General features: G+C 55.8%; 1 protein-coding gene across 1 annotated transcript in view; it reads left to right on the top strand.

Annotated features, from left to right (window-relative positions):
- Nucleotides 1-20,170, top strand: part of ABCC1 (ATP binding cassette subfamily C member 1 (ABCC1 blood group)) — a 113,474-nt gene that overhangs the window by 49,917 nt on the left and 43,387 nt on the right. The window contains exons 6-12 of the mRNA XM_079120603.1: nucleotides 1,949-2,010; nucleotides 3,237-3,368; nucleotides 11,688-11,921; nucleotides 12,454-12,631; nucleotides 13,847-14,008; nucleotides 17,567-17,659; nucleotides 19,193-19,396. Of these exons, the coding sequence (XP_078976729.1) occupies nucleotides 1,949-2,010; nucleotides 3,237-3,368; nucleotides 11,688-11,921; nucleotides 12,454-12,631; nucleotides 13,847-14,008; nucleotides 17,567-17,659; nucleotides 19,193-19,396 (1,065 nt within the window). The remainder of the gene's footprint in view (nucleotides 1-1,948; nucleotides 2,011-3,236; nucleotides 3,369-11,687; nucleotides 11,922-12,453; nucleotides 12,632-13,846; nucleotides 14,009-17,566; nucleotides 17,660-19,192; nucleotides 19,397-20,170) is intronic.

A 20,170-nucleotide genomic window follows, 5' to 3' on the forward strand; every position in this document is an offset into this window, starting at 1 on the left:
TAGAAAAACTGGGGGAAAAGTTCTTGTTTCCCTTTTTCCTGAGTGCACCACAATGACCTGGCTTCCTAAGCATCTTCTCACGAGTGACACCAGGATCTTTGTCTTTAACCCCAGCATCGACGTGAACTTGTGTATTGAACAGTGGTGTTGTGTCTTGGAGCATCTACTTACCCTTGTCCTCTTTTGGCCGGTGGGCACTGTTTTGGGTCACTCCTGGGGCTTCTGAAATCCTGGTCAGTTGTGTTGCTGGGCGCGGCTGGCGAGATGTTCTGGGCTTATCTTGCACGTTTCCTGACCTGCAGTGTTGCCAAGAAGAATTTAGAAGTTTAAAACAGAAACCGCATTTTGACTGACGGCCGATTCCAGCCCCGCCCAGCCTAATCTGAATGTCCGGGGTGGCAGCCAGGTGCAGTGCTTCCTGGGAGCTCCTGGCCCGGGTGGACAGCACGTGGGTAGAGTGCGCTGTCTTGGCTGGCCCTGCCATGTGGCTCGTCTCTGCGGAGGAGGCGTGTGCTCCCGGCTTCCACTAAGGCTGTGCTTCACGGTATAGCTCTGGAGGTGTCTGTGGTGACAGTGGCCTTTGCAGGTCCAGAGGCGCTGAGCTGATGTCCCTTCCCATGTCAGCTCATGGTCTAACTGGGAAGCAGCATCTCTGGAATCTCTGGAAAGAGACGCTTCTGACAGCAGCGTGGAATCTCTCCAGGATTCCCTGTGGCCCTTAAGATGGAAACCGAGATTCCTCCTGTGGCCTCCAGTGAGATCAAATACAACCCCCACCATAGGCTGCTCAGGCCCTGTCTTTGCCCCTGGAGTCTCTGCCTCCATCAGCCATCGGGCCTGTGCATATATGGCTCTTTGCTGGGCAGGACTTGCCTTGTCTCTGACTTACCTTGCCTTACTCAATCTTCAGATGCCAAGTTGACCATCTTCTGCAGGGAAACCCTCTGTGACCCTGGCACACTAGATGAGTCCTCTATCCCCTTGCCTGGACTCATTGGTGGCACTGACCTGCTCTGGAGGCACAGTGACTGTATTAGATTCATTTTTTGTTTGTGATCATTTGATTCCTGTGCCTCTCTGGAGCCTGATTATTTGGGACTCACATCCCGGCTCCTCCACTTTTAACCTTGGGAAACTCATTTCACCTCTGTCCCTCCTGCTTCTTTAACGCAACACAGGAATGATGCCTATGTTGTAAGGTGGTTGTAAAGATTAAATGGGATAATTTGTGTAAGGCACTCAGGACAGAGCTGGCCCATGGAGCAGGTCAGCAAGTGTTATCATCACTATTATCACCGTAGGTGCCAAGCGCCATAAAGAATGATGGCGCTTCATCACTCATAAAGAATGAGTGATGTCTCTACTCAGATTTATTTATGGGACTCAGCACATAGTAGGTGCACAGGAAATATTTGATGGATGAGTGAAGCAGAGCTAAGCGTCATACCATGTCCATAGGGGATATAAAATCATGCAAGTGTTTAGCTCTTTGTAGAGTGCCTGACACATAGTAGGTGCTCAGTCAGTACCTGGTCAATGAATGAGTGAATACAGTGGAGGATAATAGTGGCACCAGTTCATGGGGTTGTCGTGGGAGATAAGGCAGGGCTCAAGTGCTTTGGAGAGTGGCGAGCACATAGTAGGTGTTCAGGAAGCACTTGCAGAGAGAGCGAGTCCACCAGGGAGAAGGCGACCACAGCTCGGGGCTGTGTGGGTTGCAGGTCGGGTGGGCTGGCCCCGTGGCAACGCGCACCTGTGAGGTAGGCACGCGGGATGCTTGTTGGTGACGCAGGAGGAGCAGCATGGTCTCTTCCTCCTGGGGCTCAGGAGAGGAAGCTGGGCCATGGGGGAGGACGGCGGCCTGGCAGGAAGGGGGTCTGCCCTGGCAGCGATGGCAGTGTGATATTGTGTATCCCCTCCTCCCCACCCTGTGCTTCTTCTCTACCAGAATCCTTGCCCGGAATCCAGCGCCTCCTTCCTGTCCAGGATCACCTTCTGGTGGATCACAGGGTAAGGCCAGGGCCCCGGGCCCACGGCGGATGGGAGGGGAAGGACGGATGAATGCGTCTCGCGGCTCGGCTCACGTCCGGAGTCTTCCGGGGCTGGGTGCCGACTCTGTCCCCAGGTTCACGAACCCGGGTGTGACATCCACCCAGACCTCAAGTCGCTGTCCTGGGGACATGGCTGCAGCTTGCCGAGCGGTCAGGGCCTCTCAGGGAGCGAAGGAGGTTGGGGACATGCATGTGTTTGGACGGACAGAGGCAGAGGGCTGTCTGGACGTGGGTGACGAGGTGGATTCTTTGTACGGCTCATGGGGTTTTTCTAGAAGTCTGATTTTATTTTTTGAAAGGTGAAAATTTTAGTTTTGTTTTTTATTCTCAAAGTCCTCACATAGACCAGTACAGATCAAGCATCCCAAATCTGGAATCTGAAATACCCCGAAATCCAAAACTTTCTGAGCCCGACCGTGACGCCACAGGGGAAGATTCCACCCCTGGCCTCAGGTGACAGGTCACAGTCAAAACACGGGTGCACCAAAAATCGGCAGAAAGGGTTCTCCAGGCTGCGAGGAAAAGGTGTATCGGAGACATGACTGCATCTCGTGGGGCCGGGGCTGGGGCTCAGTGTTAGAGCGCTTGCCTGGCATGTGCGAGGCACTGGGTTCGATTCTGAGCACCACATATAAATAAATAAATAGATAAATACACATGCGCATACATACATACATACATGTGCTGTGTCTATCTACAACTAAAAATATTAAAAAAAAAAAAAGAATCTAGTTCTCAGACTGGGGTCCCATCCCATCTTGTTTGATACATATGTGTGCAAATGCTCCAAAACCTGAAATTCACAGCACTTTCGGTCCCAAGCATTCTGGATGAAGGAAGCTCCCCTTGTCTCATAAAACTCGACAGACTCGTCCCTTGATGATCACAGTGCTTTGTCATTGCTGCCTTTTGAACCCTAAACTGGAGGTGAATCACCCTGGTGGCTTCTCCTAATTATTCCACGTGTCCCTATAATCGAGGCCGTCTTTCCTGGGCAGCCTAACGGAATTCACTGCAGTTACTGAAGGTGCCCTCCTGTCCATCGATTTGGATTTTGCCAACCATCAGCTGCCTGTGGTGGCGGGTGGCTGTCATGGGGGTGCAGACCCAGGCCCTGGGGTGTGGAGTGGGCCCTGCTGCCCGCTTCCCCCACCCACACTGTCTGCCTTTGTGTCTTGGCCCCAGGTTGATGATCCGGGGCTACCGCCAGCCCCTAGAGGCCAGTGACCTCTGGTCCCTGAACAAGGAGGACACGTCCGCTCAAGTCGTGCCCGTGCTGGTGAAGAACTGGAGGAAGGAGTTTGCCAAGTCCCGGAAGTAAGTGTGACTTCCGACACTCCCAGGGCAGCCAGCCATGCTCTGGGCCTCCCTCCGCCACCGCGCCTGAACGCGGGCTGTGCGGTGGCCCCGTGGCCGCTCAGGGCTTCGCTGTCCTGGGAACATGGCTTCCTTTCCCTGGGCCACAGTCTGCCGAGTGGGTTAGAGCCTTTTGGGAGCAAAGGCGATTTGGGTGGAAAAGAGAGACCGGGTCCGCCCAGGTGCTGAGTGACTCTTGGTGACATGCAGCGGGGCCCTGTGACTCTCCTCCTGAGTCCACCTTGGTGTTTCGCCTGCCTCCGAGCATCTGGCACGTTCCTGAATGTTCCTGCTGCTTGGATGTTTCTGTTTGGCCTGTCCTGCTGACCCCAGGGGCAGGATGGAGCTTGCACCAAAGCTCTGCCTCTGTCTGGCCCTCAGTGGGTCGGCAGCGGGTCCAAGTGACTGCTGCTGTCGCGGGGCACTCCCAGCCCCAGGGCTCCGCTGGCGGAGCAGGATGCTGGGAGTCAGGTGCGCGCTGAGGTCTCCGCTCTGCAGCACCAGTGCCGAGTGAGGTCAAAACGAAGCAAGGGCAAGAGTGACCGGGGGGCCGTTTTAGATGTGGTGGTCAGGGCCGCCTCGCTGAGTGACCGAGGGGCCGTTTTAGATGTGGTGGTCGGGGCCGCCTCACTGAGTGACCGAGGGGCCGTTTTAGATGTGGTGGTCAGGGCCGCCTCGCTGAGAAGGTGACGTTCCAGCAGACTTTTCCCAAAGGAGGAAGCGAGTCTGTGCACATCCAGAAGGGCTCCCCAGGTGGAGGGAGCAGCCGTGCCAAAGTCCTGAGGCGCCCGTGCAGCAATCAGGGGCCACATGGCTGGAGCAGAGTGAGGGCGGGGTAGGAGGTGTTGGCGGCGCTCCTGGGCTTGATTCCAGGGTGGTGAGGAGATGGAGCTTTGCATGGTGTGACCTGAGCTCTGTCGTACAACACCTGCTCGGGCTGTCCGGGAGGAGGTGGGTTGTAGGAATGAGCTCGGAGGTGGGGCCAGGTGGGGGCCCTTCACTCTGGGCCTCCGTTTTGTCCTCGGAGTGTTTCCTGAGCAGGGGAGGTGGATGCCATCTGGTGAGCTGTGGCCTCGTCCTGGGTGCTCTTCGTGTAGTTCCAGATGCGTGAGGAGTGTTTATTCATCTGGGCTGGAGGCACCTGTCCCGCCAGAGGGACATGAGAATTGGCGTCCGGGGAGCTGAAGCGGGTCCCCAGGGGCTCTCTCCTTTGGTATCTGGGCCTTTAGGATGCTCAGCTTGGGGAGAGGTCACTTGCTTTGTCCCCAGAAGGATGAGCCAGATCTGGCCCCGCCCCTCCTGAGGATGTAGGGGGTAGGGACTACGAGTGTCCCCTGGACTGGAAGTTCTCGGCATGTGATCCTGCGTCCAGGGCTCTTCAGTTAGCCTAGGGGGTCTGCAGCCAGACCCAGCCTGGGCTCCCGGGTCTTTGAGGAAGCAGGGAGGGCCTCTTGGGCAGGAGGGTCTGCCTCAGCGTCCTGGCCCCTGGCTGCTCTCGGAGACCTGGTCAGGCTGGACACCCAGTGCTTCGCTGGCTTGTTCCCTGCAGCCCTCGGCCACCCATAGCTTGAAGCTATTTCGGATGGTGTGCTGTTGGCATGGGTGTGAACGGGTTTGGCGGGTTTTGAAAAGAAGTTAGACACAGTTACCACACTGCCAGCCCTTCCCAGCAGGTGCCCAGGAGGGCTGGAGACCTGCGTTCCGAGGCTTGGGCAGGCTAGCAGCTGCCGTGTTTGTGGTGGCTGAGGCTGGAAGCGCACCGCAAGGTCTCTTCAGAGGTGAGCAGGCATGAAAGCCGTGGTGCACTCACACCACGGGCTCCTGCTAAGTCCAGGAAGGAGCCCTTGAGACACACAGCACAGGCGGGACCCGTGAAGGGAACCGACAGCAAGGACATAGCCGTCCCTCCATGTCTGCAGCGGATTGGTTCCAGGACCCTCCTTGGTGTTCAAGTGTGCAAATAATCTACTGGTGTATCTAATTTAAAAAGGATCTATATGCTCTCCCTAGACTTGAATAAAAATTAAGAAATTTATAGTAAGGTGAGATGTATTTCAGTGTGTAAGTGTTACACCAACTAAATCCCAGCTGGCCCCTTTGTGTTGGGAGAGCATGTTGTCTGAGGATGCCTGGAAGCGTCCTCACCTCAGAGATGAGATTTTACAAAGCACTGACCAATACTTGGCAAGGTCCGGAGCAAAATACTGCCTTCTCTTGATTTGCACAATGGTTGCAGTCCTACAAAAACTGAAGTGTAGTTATCTCCCCTTGTCTGCAGTTTCACTTTCTATGGTTTTGTTACCTGGGGTCAACTATGGTCTCAAAATATTATATCTGAAATTCCAAAAAGAAATAGTTCATAAGTTTTGAAAAGTACACTATTGTTGCACAATCTCATTCCTTTGCCTTGGGTGTGAACGATTCCTTTGTCCAGTGTATCCACACTGTATATGCTACCCTCTCTTTAGTCATTTAGTAGCCATCTTGATTATCAGATCGACGGTGCTTCTGTTCAGGTGATCCTTAGGAGGTGGCCTAATGCTGCGTCCCAATGTCTGTGTCATCGACCTCTCACTTCATCTTATCACATAGGCATTGTGTCATCTCACTCCATTTCAAGGAAAGAATAGTACAGGAAGATATTTTGAGGGGGAGAGACCACATTCACGTAGATTTGATTGCAGCGTATTGCCGTTGTTCTGCTTCATTAGATGTTACTCTTTGTACCTGACTTAAGTTCAAACTCCATCGTACGTATATGCCTCCAGTATGCAGGCATCCGCTGGGGAAATTGGGCCGTATTCCTCACAGGTGAGTTGGGGGACTAGTGTGTATTTAAATAGGCACCCTGCATTCTGTCTGGAAATGGGGGTAGACGGAGACAATGCCGGCAGCCTGTGTTTCTGTGTGGATGCTTGATGGAGTAATCGTCCTCCTTTGGGACCATTTTGCACAGGACAGAAAGGTACAGAAGAACTGGAACCCAGGCCCGGGTACTTGAGTTCGTAAAACAAGGCCTCTTGAGGACTTGTTTTTCTTTTTTTAATTTTAAAATTTTATTTGTTCTAATCAGTTGTACGTGACAGAAATAGTGCATCTATACGTTTTGATGGGTCGTACATATATAGAGTATAATCTCATTTTTCCGATGATACGTATTTTCAGGAACAAAGCAACAGCTCCATCTTGAGTCATTTACGTTCGTTACCCAAGTCTGGCTGAGGTCCAGCCAGGACCACGCGTTCCTTGGGGGACCTTGCGTGGGGGCCTAGGAGCAGGTTGCTGCTGCCACCTTCCCTCCCCACACGGCCTCACTCATGATCGGGGGAGTGAAGGCGTGCACGCGGCTGGACGCGGGACTTAGAGGGTGGAGGCCAGACTGAGTGCGCAGGAAAGCCGGACAGGGAGGCCGAGCCCCTTTCAGGACCTGGCCTTTGCAGAAACACCAGCCACTGATGTGTTTGACAAGTGACAAGCCATCAGGAGCGCCTCACAGAGCTCTTTTGTCCCAGCCTGTCCAACGACAGAACCCCACAGTCTTTGGTTCTGGAAGGGAGTGTAACGCTTTCCAAAGCGCCCATGGTGGGGGTTGTTCTGTCGACAGAAAGGGCCGAAGGAAGCAGAAGCGAGCAAAAAAATGAAAGAATGGCTTAGTCCTTTTGAAGTGACCCCCCCGTGCAACGTGGGACATGGAGACAGAGCGTCAGGAGAGCCACTGGAGAATTTTCAGGTCCCTCCAGGTAGTCTGGGTCACGCATGATGCTAACTTCGACGGCTTTGGCTTCATTGCAGCTTGGTGACGTGGACGGACATGAGCATGAGGGACTCCATTTTAATCTTGCCTGGTTGGCCGAGCTCCACAGGAGCTTAGTCAGGACGGGGCCTCCTGTGGTGTTCCTTCAGCAGGCCCCTGTGTCCCATCTCACCCCGGGCTCCTGTGGCCAGAGGGTGGCTGCCTTGCTTCTTCCCTCTGCTCCGGCCTTGCTCACTGGCCCTGCCTGGAGCACCCGTTCCCTCCGCAGCCGCGCCTCCTCCCTCCTCAGGGCTGCCGCCTCCAGGCAGCCCCGTGGCAGCCCCTCGCATGCAGCTGAGAGCCCCCTTGGCTGTGGGACCTTCCCTGTGCCTCGTGCACAGCAGGCTCTTGGTGGGCTGTGTCCAGTGAGCCAAGCCCCGTGTCTCCCCGTCCTTGGCTTCCCGCCCCTCTCTGCCTCTGTGCTGGCGGTTTTCTCCTGACTCAGACCTTCCCCGTCCAGCCCTGCGCACTGTTCAGAGGTTCTCCTCCACCTCCCTCCTCTGGGCCTCTCGTTCGCTGGGTACTTTCCTTGGCTCACACAGCCTCCCTGAGCCCTTCTGCTGCTCTTGACCCTTCATCAGACTGGGGCCTCCCTCCTCCGCCTGCCAGAGACCGTCTCCCTGGGCCTCCGGCAGCCCATGCCCTGGCCGCTGAGGACAGCCCTGGGTTGGGGTGGCCCACGTGGCTCTCAGGAAGTGGTGCAGAGCTGGCCAAGTAGGTCTCTGTGGGTAAAAAGAAACTGTACTGAAAACCCCAGCTGGGAACCCAGCTTCGAGGAAGGAAGGACCCTGAGCAGGGAGATCCTCGGGCTATGACCACACGTGGAAACCAGAAGTGACCAGGACTCACGGCTCTGCTCCCCAAAGACGTCCACCCCCTGGTCCCCAGAACCTGGGAAAAGGTCATGTGACCCCGCAAGGGTTCCATAGCTGTGGTTAGCTTAAGAGTTCTGAGAATACTCTGCACCCTCTGGACAGGCTTCCCTCTAAGAGGAAAACGAGATCAGAGAGAGAAGATGCTCACTGCTGGCCCTGGGGGTGGGAGGAGGGAGTCACGAACTAGGAAGTACATGTGGCTTCTTCATTCAGGAGGGACAAGCAATGTCCCTCCTAGAACGTTCAGAAGGAACCGCCCCAGGGGCCGACTTCAGATTTCCTACTTCCAGAATCAAGAGATAATTTGTTCATGGAAGAATGCTTCGATTGTTTGGGGAAAAGAGAGCTGGGGTGTATCAGTCAGTATCTATTGCTGTGTAACAAGTTACCCCAAATGTAGCAACTTAAAATAACAGTGGACACTGGCTCTGTGTTTCCCTGGTCTGGGATCAGGGACCAGCTTGCCCAGGGGGTTCTGGCCCGAGGACACCCAGGAGGGGGTATCCTGCATCAGCAAGGGCTCCGTTCATCTGGAGGCTCAACTGGGGCTTGAGGTACAAGGCCTGCTTCTTGGTTGTGCTCAGTTGGCAAGTTAGTGCTGGCTCTTAGCAAGGTCTCAGCGGGGGCATCTCTCCAGGACTGATGGAGCGTCCTTGGGATATGGCACTTGTCCAGGGTGAGTGGCCCAAGCAAGGCAAGATGCTGTTTCGCAACCCTGGCTGCACCGTGTACGCCGGCATTCCCACAGCTTGCTGCTCTGAGTGGGAGGGACTCCCCGGGGCACAGGTGCCGGGGGGTGAGAATCACTGCAGGCCCCCGCGGGGTGACCACAAGGTTGGGCCTGCTTTACCCTGTGTTACCACGTCTCTGTGACTTGGTCAAGCTGGGTACCCTGCCTGACCCTCAGCTTGTACCCGACAAGCGAGTGGATTGGATCGTGTGATGGTTTATGCTCCCTGCCCACCCCAGCGTGAAGTATCACTTAATGGTATATAGTGCTGATCGTTTGGCACTTAAAAAGTACATTGCAAGCTGGGTGTGGTGTTGCAGCCCTGTAATCCCAGTGACTCAGGAGGCTGAGGCAGGAGGATCAGAAGTTCAAGGCCATCCTGGGCAACTTAGCAAGGCCCCAAGTAGCTTAGCGAGCCTCTGCATCAAGAAAAAAAATAAAAAGGACGGACGAGGTGCAGCTCGGTGGTAGGCACCCCTGGTTTCAATCCCTAATGCCACTAAGTAAATAGATAAATAAGTAAACAAGCATCACAGATTGTAAGGACTGCAGGTGTTCTTTGGCTTGTAGTGGGTCCTACTAAACCCGTCGTAAGTCTGAAAATGCTGTAGGTCAGATGTGCACGCGACACTCCCAGCCCAGCAACACCACAGCCTGGCAGCCCAGCACACCGCGAAGGGCCCCTTGTTTCCCCTGGTGACCAGCCTGCTGCCGTGTTCCAGAGAGCACCAGCCTGGGGAGGGATCCGAACTCAGAATCCAAGTGTGATTTCTGTTGCAGACATGTGGCTTCTGCCCTGTTGGGACGTTGGCCGTCCACCAGTCTAACTGCCCTTAAGCCAGGGGCCGTCTGCCCTCTTGTGGTAGTGGTTTCATTGAGGTGCAGTTTGTACACCACTGGGCCGGTGCGTTGACGAGGTGCGATCCGGTGATCCTCAAGTAGATGGAGAGTTGTGTGACTGTCCCTTCGCTCAAAAAGGAACGTTTTCATCCTTTCCCAAAAGATGCCTCAGAGCGTAGCTTTCACCCCAATCTCCCAACAGCCTCGACCCAGTTCCAAGCAGTCCCTTCTCTACTTCCCGTCTTCATAGATTTGCCTGTTCTGGACATTCCACAGAAATGGTATCAGGGTTTCTCCCACTTGGTGTGGTGTTTCCAGAGGGCATCCACATTATCACATCTGTTGGGGCTCCATTCCTTTTTATGACTGAATAATATTCCACTGCACAGAGGTCACTCTTTGTGTATCCATTGCTTCAGTAGCTTTTGCATCACTGACCAAGATAACCCACCTGGAACAGCTTAAAGGAGGACCCATTCAATTGGGGTTTATAGTTTCAGAGGTCTTGATACATAGACGGCCAACTCCGTTGCTCTGGGCCTGAGGTGAGACAGCACATTATGGCCAACGGACTGTGGAAGAGAGCTGCTCAGCTCGTCGCAGGACAGGAAGCTGAGAGAAAGAGGGAAGGAGCTGTGGGGTAGGTGTACCTTGCAGGACACGTCCCAGTGCCCCTCTGCTTATAGTTACTGCCCGTCATCCAAGCGAGCGCGGACCGTCTCCGCTTCCGCTCTCACAGTCTGAGCATTTCACCTCTGACTCTCCCGCGTCAGTGCAGGAGCGTTTGGGGACCCCCCATCCAAACCGTAACAGTCCACCTCACGTCCCTGCATCCGCAGGGGTTTTCAGAGGACAGCTCCTGTCGAACCCTGACGTCCACTCATCAGGTGGCAGACACGGTGTTCCGTCCTTCCAGCTGTCGTAAACATCACTGCTGCGGACGTCCCCCGGCAGTGTGCGGGGGGCACGCATCTGCGTTTCTCTTGGGCAGATAGATACACAGGAGTGGAAGTGCTGCGTCTCAGGATGTCTGTCTAGTTTTGAAGGCGCGGCCTAGCTGTTTCCAAGGTGACGACATCATCTGTTCCCGCCCGGGCGTAGAGCACTGACTTCTCCATACGTTGCACACTTTTCTGTGACTTGACTCTGCTTCTGGCCATCTTAGTGGCTGTGACTCTCTGTGGTTTTGACTTGTGCTTCCCAAGTGACGAGACCGACCGATGTGGCCTGTGCTTGTTGGCCCTCGTGTGCCGCCGTTGGAGAGTTCTCTGCGAATCCTTGGCCCTTGTCAGGCAGGGCGCCTTTTACTCACTCCTCAGGTTCTGTGCGCGTTCTGGACGCAGGTTTCTTACCAGGTTTCTGATTGGCAGGTCTTTTCTCCCGTTCTCTTGGTTCTCCTGGAACTCTCTCCAGAGTCTTTTGAAACACAAAAGTGTTTTCCTGTGACGTCCTGATTACCTATTTTTTCTCTGGCTTTGAAGACACTGTCCTGTTCTCAGTGGGTGGTCTCGACATCCTAGCCTAAGATCTGCGAGCTTCCTGTGGACTCTGGGTTCTGTTGCAGCGACCGCTGTGCCTGTCCCTCACAGGCTGGGGCTTGACGTCTGTTGTTCTGTGGTCGGTTCTGAAGCTGGGAAGTGTCAGTCTCACCCTGATTCTCTGGGGCGGTTTTGGCTATTCCAGGTTTGGTCTCTGAGGGGGACCGCGTGGCGTGCGGAAGCCAGCTGGGCCCTTCACGTGTGTTAACTTACTCAGTTTTGCAGGCAGCCTAAGAGGTAGGTTCTACCTCTGTCCCCATATTATGGATGAAGCCATGAAGGTCTGGAGAATATAAGGGACCTCCTACAGTGCCAGGGCTGGCTGACGGCCAGGCCGTCATCGGAACCCGAGTCCCATCCACCACCCCGGTGTGAGGCTGTCCCTCTGCGAGGACTTGTCTCGGGCTCCGCCCTCCCTGGGGCTGGCGTTCCCTGGCCCTCTCCCCAGGGGCTGGCCTGCATCTCCGTGGACCCCACCAGCACTTTAACCCACCTGTGTTGCAGGCAGCCGGTGAGGGTCACGTACTCCTCCACCAAGGACCCCGCCAAGGCCAGGGGCAGCTCCCAGGGGGACGTGAGCGAGGAGGCAGAGGCCCTGATCGTCAAGTCCCCGCAGAAGGAGCGGGACCCCTCCCTGTTCAAGGTGCTGTACAAGACCTTCGGGCCCTACTTCCTCATGAGCTTCTTGTTTAAGGCCATCCACGACCTGATGATGTTCGCCGGCCCCGAGATCTTGAAGTAAGAGCCCTTCCTTCCTCCCAGTTCCCTGGCCTCCGGGCCGACCTCCCCCTCGCTGTGCCGCTCGGGCCGTGGGGACCCGCGCCGTGTCTCTGTCTTCCCGGCTTTGCTTCATGCTTTGCTGAATTGCTGAGTTAAGGCCCATGGGTTGTAAGTAAGAGAAACTCTCGGCATCCAGGGTGGGGCGGACGCGGGACCTTGAGACCACGGAAGGCAGCCGTCCCGTGAGCACCAGAGCCGGGAAGTCAGGGCGGGCGGCTGCGCCCCTCCTTGTTCTCCCTGAGGCTCAGGGTCCTTCTCGTTCCCTCCTCCCCTCTGTCACTTTGTCCTCAACTCTGGGGGTGACTCTGGGGGTGAGGCAGAGCAATCAGGGCCGTGTTGGGAGAGGCTGGCCGCCCGTGGAGCCTGCAGCCCGTCACCCGTTGGCGCCCCAGGGCTGGCGTGCCTGCCTGCCCACCTCGCCTGGCTTGGAAGCCGCCCTCCCAGCGGGCAGCCTGCTCAGGCCGCTGCACTCGCCCCCGCCCCTCGGCAGGCTGCTCATCAGGTTCGTGAGCGACGCCCAGGCCCCAGACTGGCAGGGCTACTTCTACACCGGGCTGCTGTTCGTGAGCGCCTGCCTGCAGACGCTGGTGCTGCACCAGTACTTCCACATCTGCTTCGTCAGCGGCATGAGGATCAAGACCGCCGTCATCGGCGCCGTCTACCGCAAGGTGGGGAGCCCCTGGGGCCTCCCCGCGCTCCCACCGCCTCGGGATCTGCTCCACTTGGGGATTTCCAGCCCTGCTTCTGGAGCTGGGGGGCGAGGGGCCCCAAGGTGGCCCCAGGGGGCGAGGGTGGAGACCACTGGCCGTGATCACTGGTTTCGAGGGTCACCCTGTGGGATGTCCGTGCCCACCTGTCAGCCGTGGGTACCCGTGTTGCAGAGGGGGCTGGTGGTCCTGGATGTGGGGTCGCCCAGGCTGCCTCCTGGCTCTCTGTGGCTGACTCTTCTCTCCCTCCTCTTGAACTGAGCAGGGGCCGTTTCCTGCATGATCGAGTGCAGAGCCGGCACGTCCAGCTTTGCACATAGCTATTTCTGGGTTTTCTGGTGCTGGGGTGGAACCCAGGGCCAGGTGCGTGCTAGACGCTGAGCTATTTCCCCAGCCTCTCGCCGGACTTCAGAGGAACCCAGTCGCCTTCCAGTCCCCTCATTGCTGAGCCTGTGGGGCAAGGCCCCTGCTTGGCCCTTGGCCTGGGAAGAGACAGCTAGGTCTCTGGTGCCCAGCCCTGTCTGCAAACTGGACTCACCTGCGGAGCTTCCTGCCTGCTGCCCAGGCTGCACCCTGACCAGCAAATCGGGGCCCCTGAGGGAGGGAGGGTCAGGGGTTAGTGTTTGACACACCCCTCCAGGGGTGCGTGGTAGCCGTACTCTAGGACCAGTGGCCTGGGCCAGGAACGCAGCACTACAGCAGCCTCCCCAGGGACGCTGGGCAACATCTGGTGAAATTCTGGTTGTCACAGTGTGTGTGTGTTGGGGGGGGTATTTAGTGGTCAGAGGCAAGGGAGGCCACTAACTGTCCACATCACACTGGACGGCCACCGGAAGGCTGATTCAGCCCTGGGTGTCAGGAATGCCAATCTGAGGGACTCTGGCCTCCACCTGTGACCTTTGCTGGGGATCAGAGACCAGCCGCCTGAGCCAGGCCGTGGAGCTTGTTAGAAATGCAGAGTCTCGGGCCGCCTGGACCTGCTGACTCGAAGCGCGTGGCCATGCGTGCCCCGTGATGTGTGCACACTCGAGTGCGCAGAGCCCCGTTCTGGGGGGTACGCTGAAGACCTCGAGGTGGGAGGCCGACGTGTGCGAGTGCATGTGGCCAGGCCCAGGAGCGTCCCCGTCCTGCCCGGCCTCGACAGCCTCACCCACCCGCCCTCGCTTCTTCCCGCAGGCCCTGGTGATCACCAACTCGGCCAGGAAGTCCTCCACCGTCGGGGAGATTGTCAACCTCATGTCCGTGGACGCCCAGAGGTTCATGGACCTGGCCACGTACATCAACATGATCTGGTCGGCCCCTCTGCAGGTCGTGCTGGCCCTCTACCTCCTCTGGCTGGTGCGTGTCCTGCGCTGTGCTCTCGGGTGTGGGGTGGTCTCCGCGTGTGGGAGGGGGTGTAAGAGATGAGTGGCCTCTGCTCACTGGTCTTCATTACTGTTGTTCTCGTGGTGTTTTCTGGCCCATGAACCCCTCCTGGACAGTCCTTCTGTCCCGAGTTGTGGGGATTATGTCCTCGTGGGTGGCCTGGTGCATGCTCACATTCTTCTTGACGGTGTGTGTAATTAACGACCCTGTAACATGCATACCACGTCTCTCCCACTGTGCTCAAATGTGAACCAGAGTCGCTCATTAGTCCCTAATGGTGTTGGTCAGGGCTGTGGATTTCCCAGAAATCCATCTTCACCTAAGCAATTGAAGGAATTTTGGGGGTTAGTCAGACCTGAGAAACCCAGGGATCTGTCTTCAGGCATGGATGGATCCAGGAGCTCAAGCCCTGTTTATGGACTCGCTCAGTGGGACTTCCCCAGGCGGCTTCCATACTTGTACCCTGTTTGCAGAGAGCAGTGCCAGAGAAGAGAAGCCTGCATTGCTCTGCCTGGTGCTCCCTGGGGCACTCCAGTTGCCTAGCACAGTCCCGTCCCCGTCCCTGGGCCAGTCTGCTGCCCAGGAGGGGTCTCTGGCCGGCCAGCCTGCCTCAGGTGGAGCTCTCGTTGCCGAACATGGGTCTCTCCACTTGGATGGACGGTCCCCAGAGTGAAGAGATGCTGAGCAGGCCTGAGCCGCGCCTCTCGTTCCTTCCCACCGGGCCTTGCGGCCCCTCCTTCCGCCAGCTGGGGTCTCCTGCCCTCCCTCAGGGCCTCCTCCTTTTCCCAATCCCAGCGGCTGCAGTGCAGGATTTATCTCAGGGCAGTGCCAGTTCCTACGCCCCAGGTGGGCTGTGTGCGCACCTGCACATACTCCTGCGTGCACACAGCGTCTGACCCGGCTTTGTATCTAGTGGGTTCAGCCCCAGTCGGGCCAGGTGCACAGTAGGGACCTACGATTATCTGTCAATTTGACTTTGATTGACACTTTTCATACTATAGAGAGCAGAAGTGAATGAAGTATTGATACTAATGAAACTTAAGAAAAAACATCGGAATTTTCTTTTTCTCGGTGCTGGGGATAGAACTGAGGGTCTCACACAAGCTGGACCACTGAGCGACATCCCCAACCTCAGAATGCCAGAACGTAAATCTCTAATGATCCCGGCAGATACCTGGGGGTGTCTCTGTTCCCAGCAGGTGTTCCCACGGGGGTATTTTGGACACCTCCGTGAGAGCCGCCTTCAGGACTGGCTCACAAAAGGCGCAGAGCCCAGCTTCCTGCGGCCGCTCGCTGTAGATGCTGGTTGGCAGCCGGGTCCCATTCACGCTCCACGTGGCAATTCTGTGTTGTGAGCCCCGATCTCATGAGAAGCCGGTAGCACCCCACGCCAGTCGTGATGACAAAAAACGCCTGCAGGTGTTGCCAGGTGTCCTGTAGGACAAATTTATCTTTGCTTGGGGACCATTGCTTGAGACCAAAATAGAGTCTCTCTTTTTGACATAAACACCATAGAGGCCCCAGAACAGAATAGCTGTATTCAAATTGCGCCTCTTCCATTTCCAACTCTGTAACCTTGGAAGTACTTTTTAGGGGGGTGGTACTGGGGATTGAACTCGGGGGCCTGCGACCACAGAGCCACGTCCCCAGCCCTATTTTGTATTTTATTTAGAGACAGGATCTCACTGAGTTGCTTAGGGCCTCACTTGTACTGAGTCTGGCTTTGGACTCGTGATCCTCCTGCCTCAGCCTCCCGAGCCTCTGGGATTACAGGCGCGTGCACCACCCCGCCCAGGTTGGAAGTATTTCTTGATGTCCTCACTTTCTGCATCTTCAAATCAGTGATAACGATGGTGCCTCTCATCATGGGGCTCCCGGGCCTGTTAATTTATTAGTGCAGACTTTGTGGATAGCACGGGCCTGGTATGGAGACGTGCTGGGGCGATTTGACCACTGGTATTTGCTCTCAGAGTTGCTGTCTCAGTTGTTGGAGGGAGTCACCTTCAACCTGGAGGGCCAGGTAGTTTCTGTGGGCTGAGGTGCGTCCTGCTACTGGGTGGCTCAGCAGCAGCACTTTCCTAGAAGAAGGAGTGGAGGAAGGGGAGTACTTTGCTGGGCTGCTCTCTTCCTCAGAACCTAAAGGAGAAGCCAGTCCTGCTATCCTGCAGTCCTGGGGTGGTTCAGCTGAGGAAATGCACACGGGGCTGTTTCCTCAGGGGTCTCTCTATTTGCACAACTCAGAGGAAGCTGGAAGATGTAGATCTGTATTTGGTCTCAGCGGTCGACCCCTTTCCTGAGACGGTTGATCGCAGATGGGGTCAGAGGGCGTGTCTGACCTCTATCCACACCTCCCCAGACCAGAAAGCGAGGACACTGACATTTTCCTGACTGGTTTGGGGCAGGACCTCACCTGGACCGATGAGGAGTCTGTGATCTCAGTTATCCCTCAGTGCAGAGCCGCCTGTTCTACGGCTTGAACATCAACACGTGTGACTTGGGAGTGCTCTGCAGGTCTTGCTGAGGTGTCAGGAAATACACGACCTGTGCAGCTGTGTTGGGGTCCCCCAGGCCACATCAGGGTCCGTGTATCACTAGGAGAACTCAGGATCAGCCCATGGTTACAGCCAGGGCCTGAGTTTATTATAGCCCAACAGCAGTGGACACAGGTGCTGAGGGTCGGGTCCAGGGGAGACCAGCCAGCAGTCCTCCCCCAGGGGAGTCCCTAGGATGCACTTGATTCCCCAGCTGCCGTTAGGCTTAGGTGTGAGGTGCTCCCCAGGGCTCTCACTGGGAGCTGGTCACAGAGGCACGCTCTGGCGCCTGTCAAAGCTCCAGCCTCCCAGGAGGAGAGAGGGTTCACCGAGAGCCGCGTCGTGTGTGCGGTGAGCCCCTCTCCTCACTAATGGCGAAAACCCTCCTGAGTCCAGGTTCCTAGACCCCAGCTGCCAGCCGCCGGCCAAACTTGTCAGCAGCCTTCAAAGCAAGATGAGTGGCCAGGCCAGCTGCATTAACTGCTTTCTGCCCAGCACCTTATTATCTTTTTTAAGTTCTACAATTCTAGCCAGGCGTGGTGGCACATCTCTGTGATCCCAGCAGCTCGGGAGGCTGAGGCAGGAGGATCACAAGTTCAAAGCCAGCCTCAGCAACTTAGTGAGGCCCTAAGCAACTCAGCGAGACCCTGTCTCTAAATAAAACATAAAAAAGGGCTGAGGATGTGGCTCAGTGGTGAAGTGCCCCCGGGTTCAATCCCGGATAAGGAATGAGGGAGGGAGTGGGAGAAGGAAGTTAGTTCTCCAGTTCTAAACCCAGGGGCTAGCCAGTTCTAGCCCCAAGGGCTTCAGATGAAACGGCTCATGGACTTGCACGTTCCTAAAGGTAGGGGAACCCCATAGCTGCAAATGCCAAACACATCGTTGGGAAAAGACGACGCCTGCCCAGAGCTCCCTTGGCAGTGTGGGGTGGGCCCCACATAGCGGGGTCAGGCCCTTGCCCTCCGCGGCTTGCTGAGCGCTGGGCTGTCTGTTTCCTCAGAACCTGGGCCCCTCTATCTTCGCCGGGGTGGCTGTGATGATTCTCATGGTGCCCTTCAACGCGGTGATGGCGATGAAGACCAAGACCTACCAGGTAGGGCGTCTGTCTCTGCAGGCTGGACCTGGCCTGAGGCCTTTCCGCAGGGACATTAGCCAGGCTCGCTCTGCGCGGGCCCTGGGGTCTCAGCCTCACCTGCCTGTGGGGCTTACCTGGGAGCTCTGGCGAACGCAGATGCCTGGGCTGCGTTCCTGGGTTCTGCTTTGCCACGCAGCCTGGCATCCAGGTGTATCAAAGTTTCCCTGGTGGTCCAGCGGGAAGCCCAGGGGAGAGTTCCCAAGACAGACCTAGGGGGCTGGTGACCGGCACCCACAGCGTCTGCAAGTCTCCAGGAGTCCTTTCTCCACAGAGCTCCTCGTTTTTATATTTATGTGTTTACAAGAGTTGAGTCAGAATAACCCTCTACTCTGCCCCTGCTGAGCTCTTGTGCACAGGGCTAAACTTTATTTTTAGAGATAGTTTGTATTTCTTAAGCTTTTAAGTACGTGATAATAGTATTTATCTATTACTAAATACTATTAATTCTAAATTAATACTATTAATACTAAATAGTATTTAGTCAAATACTAAATATTTGTATTTAGTACAAATGCAAAAAATAGTTCAAAAAATCATTCAAGGGGCTGGGGAGATAGCTCAGTTGGTAGAGTGCTTGCCTTGTAAGCACAAGGCCCTGGGTTCGATCCCCAGTACCAAAAAAAAAAAAAAAAAAGTTCAAGTGACGTGTATCTGTAGGGATTAAAGGGGGCGGCCCCCTTCCTTTCCCTCTCAGCCACTAGGAATGCATTGAAGCACAGTGTTCTAGAACTTTCTGTGTGTTCATATGCACACCCGATTGACTGCACAGCTAGGTTTGGTGGTGTCTGTGCTCAGGAGAGCACCTGGCCACACTGTTGGCCCACCGTGGGATGAGCTCCGGAATGTGGGCTGAGAGGCCCTGTGGGCTGGGTGGGTGGCCTAGGCGAGGCAGCAGATGTGAGGCCGTGTCCCTTTTGTCCCCGAGGTGTAGGCATCCCTGAGTGGCTCACCCCTGAAAGAGCTGCCTTCCCTGGCACCGACCCGTGTGGTCCTCGTTGGCAGTGACAGCCGAGCACTTGTTAAGTGATCAGACCCAACGGGGCAGTGGTCGGAGCCCCGTGCTTGCCTGGCCTCCCCAAGGCCCGGCTGCCTCCCAGCACCAGGAAGGATGATTTTAAAAATCTGTGACAACTCTCGGGCGTGGTCAGCCGTTGGTCAGGAGCAGTGCTGGCTGGCGCAGAACGTCCAGTATGGTGACAACCGGGGGCTGCCTGAAAGCAAGAAAGTGGAGAAGGGACGTGGCCCCTCGAGTTTGGAGTAGCAGAGTGGGGCCCAGGTCCCGGCTCCGCGGGGCACCCGAGGGACTTTCTGGCCTTTACTCCTGGTTCTAAGTAGAGTGGGCTTCTCTAAAGTCCATCTGGTGTGAGTGAAGCACGATATGGAGGGTTCTTTGGTTTTATAGTAGAAGGCCATGTTGAGAGTAGACGGGAGGCCAGGTCAGGGGCGAGTGGCCTGCCCCGGACGTGGTGCTGACCACCCTTCTCCGTGAAGGTGGCCCACATGAAGAGCAAGGACAACCGGATTAAGCTGATGAACGAGATCCTCAACGGCATCAAGGTGCTGAAGCTCTATGCCTGGGAGCTGGCCTTCAAGGACAAGGTGATGGCCATCCGGCAGGAGGAGCTGAAGGTGCTGAAGAAGTCTGCCTACCTGGCAGCCGTGGGGACCTTCACCTGGGTCTGCACACCTTTCCTGGTGAGTGGGACCCTACTTTTCCTGGGTCACGTTGTTTTCTGTTGTTTTTTACACACGTTTTTGAAAGGTTGCCTGTTTTCCGTGAGCCTTCCCTGGTTACTCCCTTATAAAGTCCCCTCCCCTCCAGCCCCTCGTATTTTACTCACAGCCCTTTACAGCTTCTGGGCAGCCAGTTAAGGAACCGGTGCCCTCGCTTCCTTCCTCATTCTCTCACGAGAAAAATATTAGCCGAGCTGGGCACCGTGGTGCGTGCCTATGATCCCAGCAGGTCAGGAGGCTGAGGCAGGAGGATCTCAAGTTCAAAGCCAGCCTCAGCAACTCAGCAAGACCCGGTCTCTAGATAAAACACAAAAGACAAAAAGAGCTGGAGACTTGGCTCAGTGGTCAGGTGCCATTGGGTTCAATCCCCAGTACTCAAAAAAAAAAAAAAAAAAAAAAAAAAAGAAAGTTGGTTGAACTAAATGGCAAGCTTGCTGCCATGGTGGATCCAACCACAGACCCAGTTCCTTGTCTCATTATTGCCTGGCCACACACGGGACTGTTGGTGACCCCTGCGCCCTGTGCAGAGTGGTGCTGCCGGACACTCTCTAAAACTTACTTCATTTTCTGTCCCTCTGCACCAGAGTGTCAGCTCCGAGGGCAGGGGTTTTGATGTTGACCTTGACTACTGCTGTGTCCCCGGTACACAGAGATGCTTAGCAATACTCATTTACCCTGAAAAAAAAAAAAAAAATTCAGATCACACAGAAAGATATAAAACATAAAAGCATACCA

This window comes from Sciurus vulgaris, assembly GCF_902686455.1.
Source record: "Sciurus vulgaris genome assembly, chromosome: 18".
NCBI classification, from domain to species: Eukaryota; Metazoa; Chordata; class Mammalia; order Rodentia; family Sciuridae; genus Sciurus; species Sciurus vulgaris.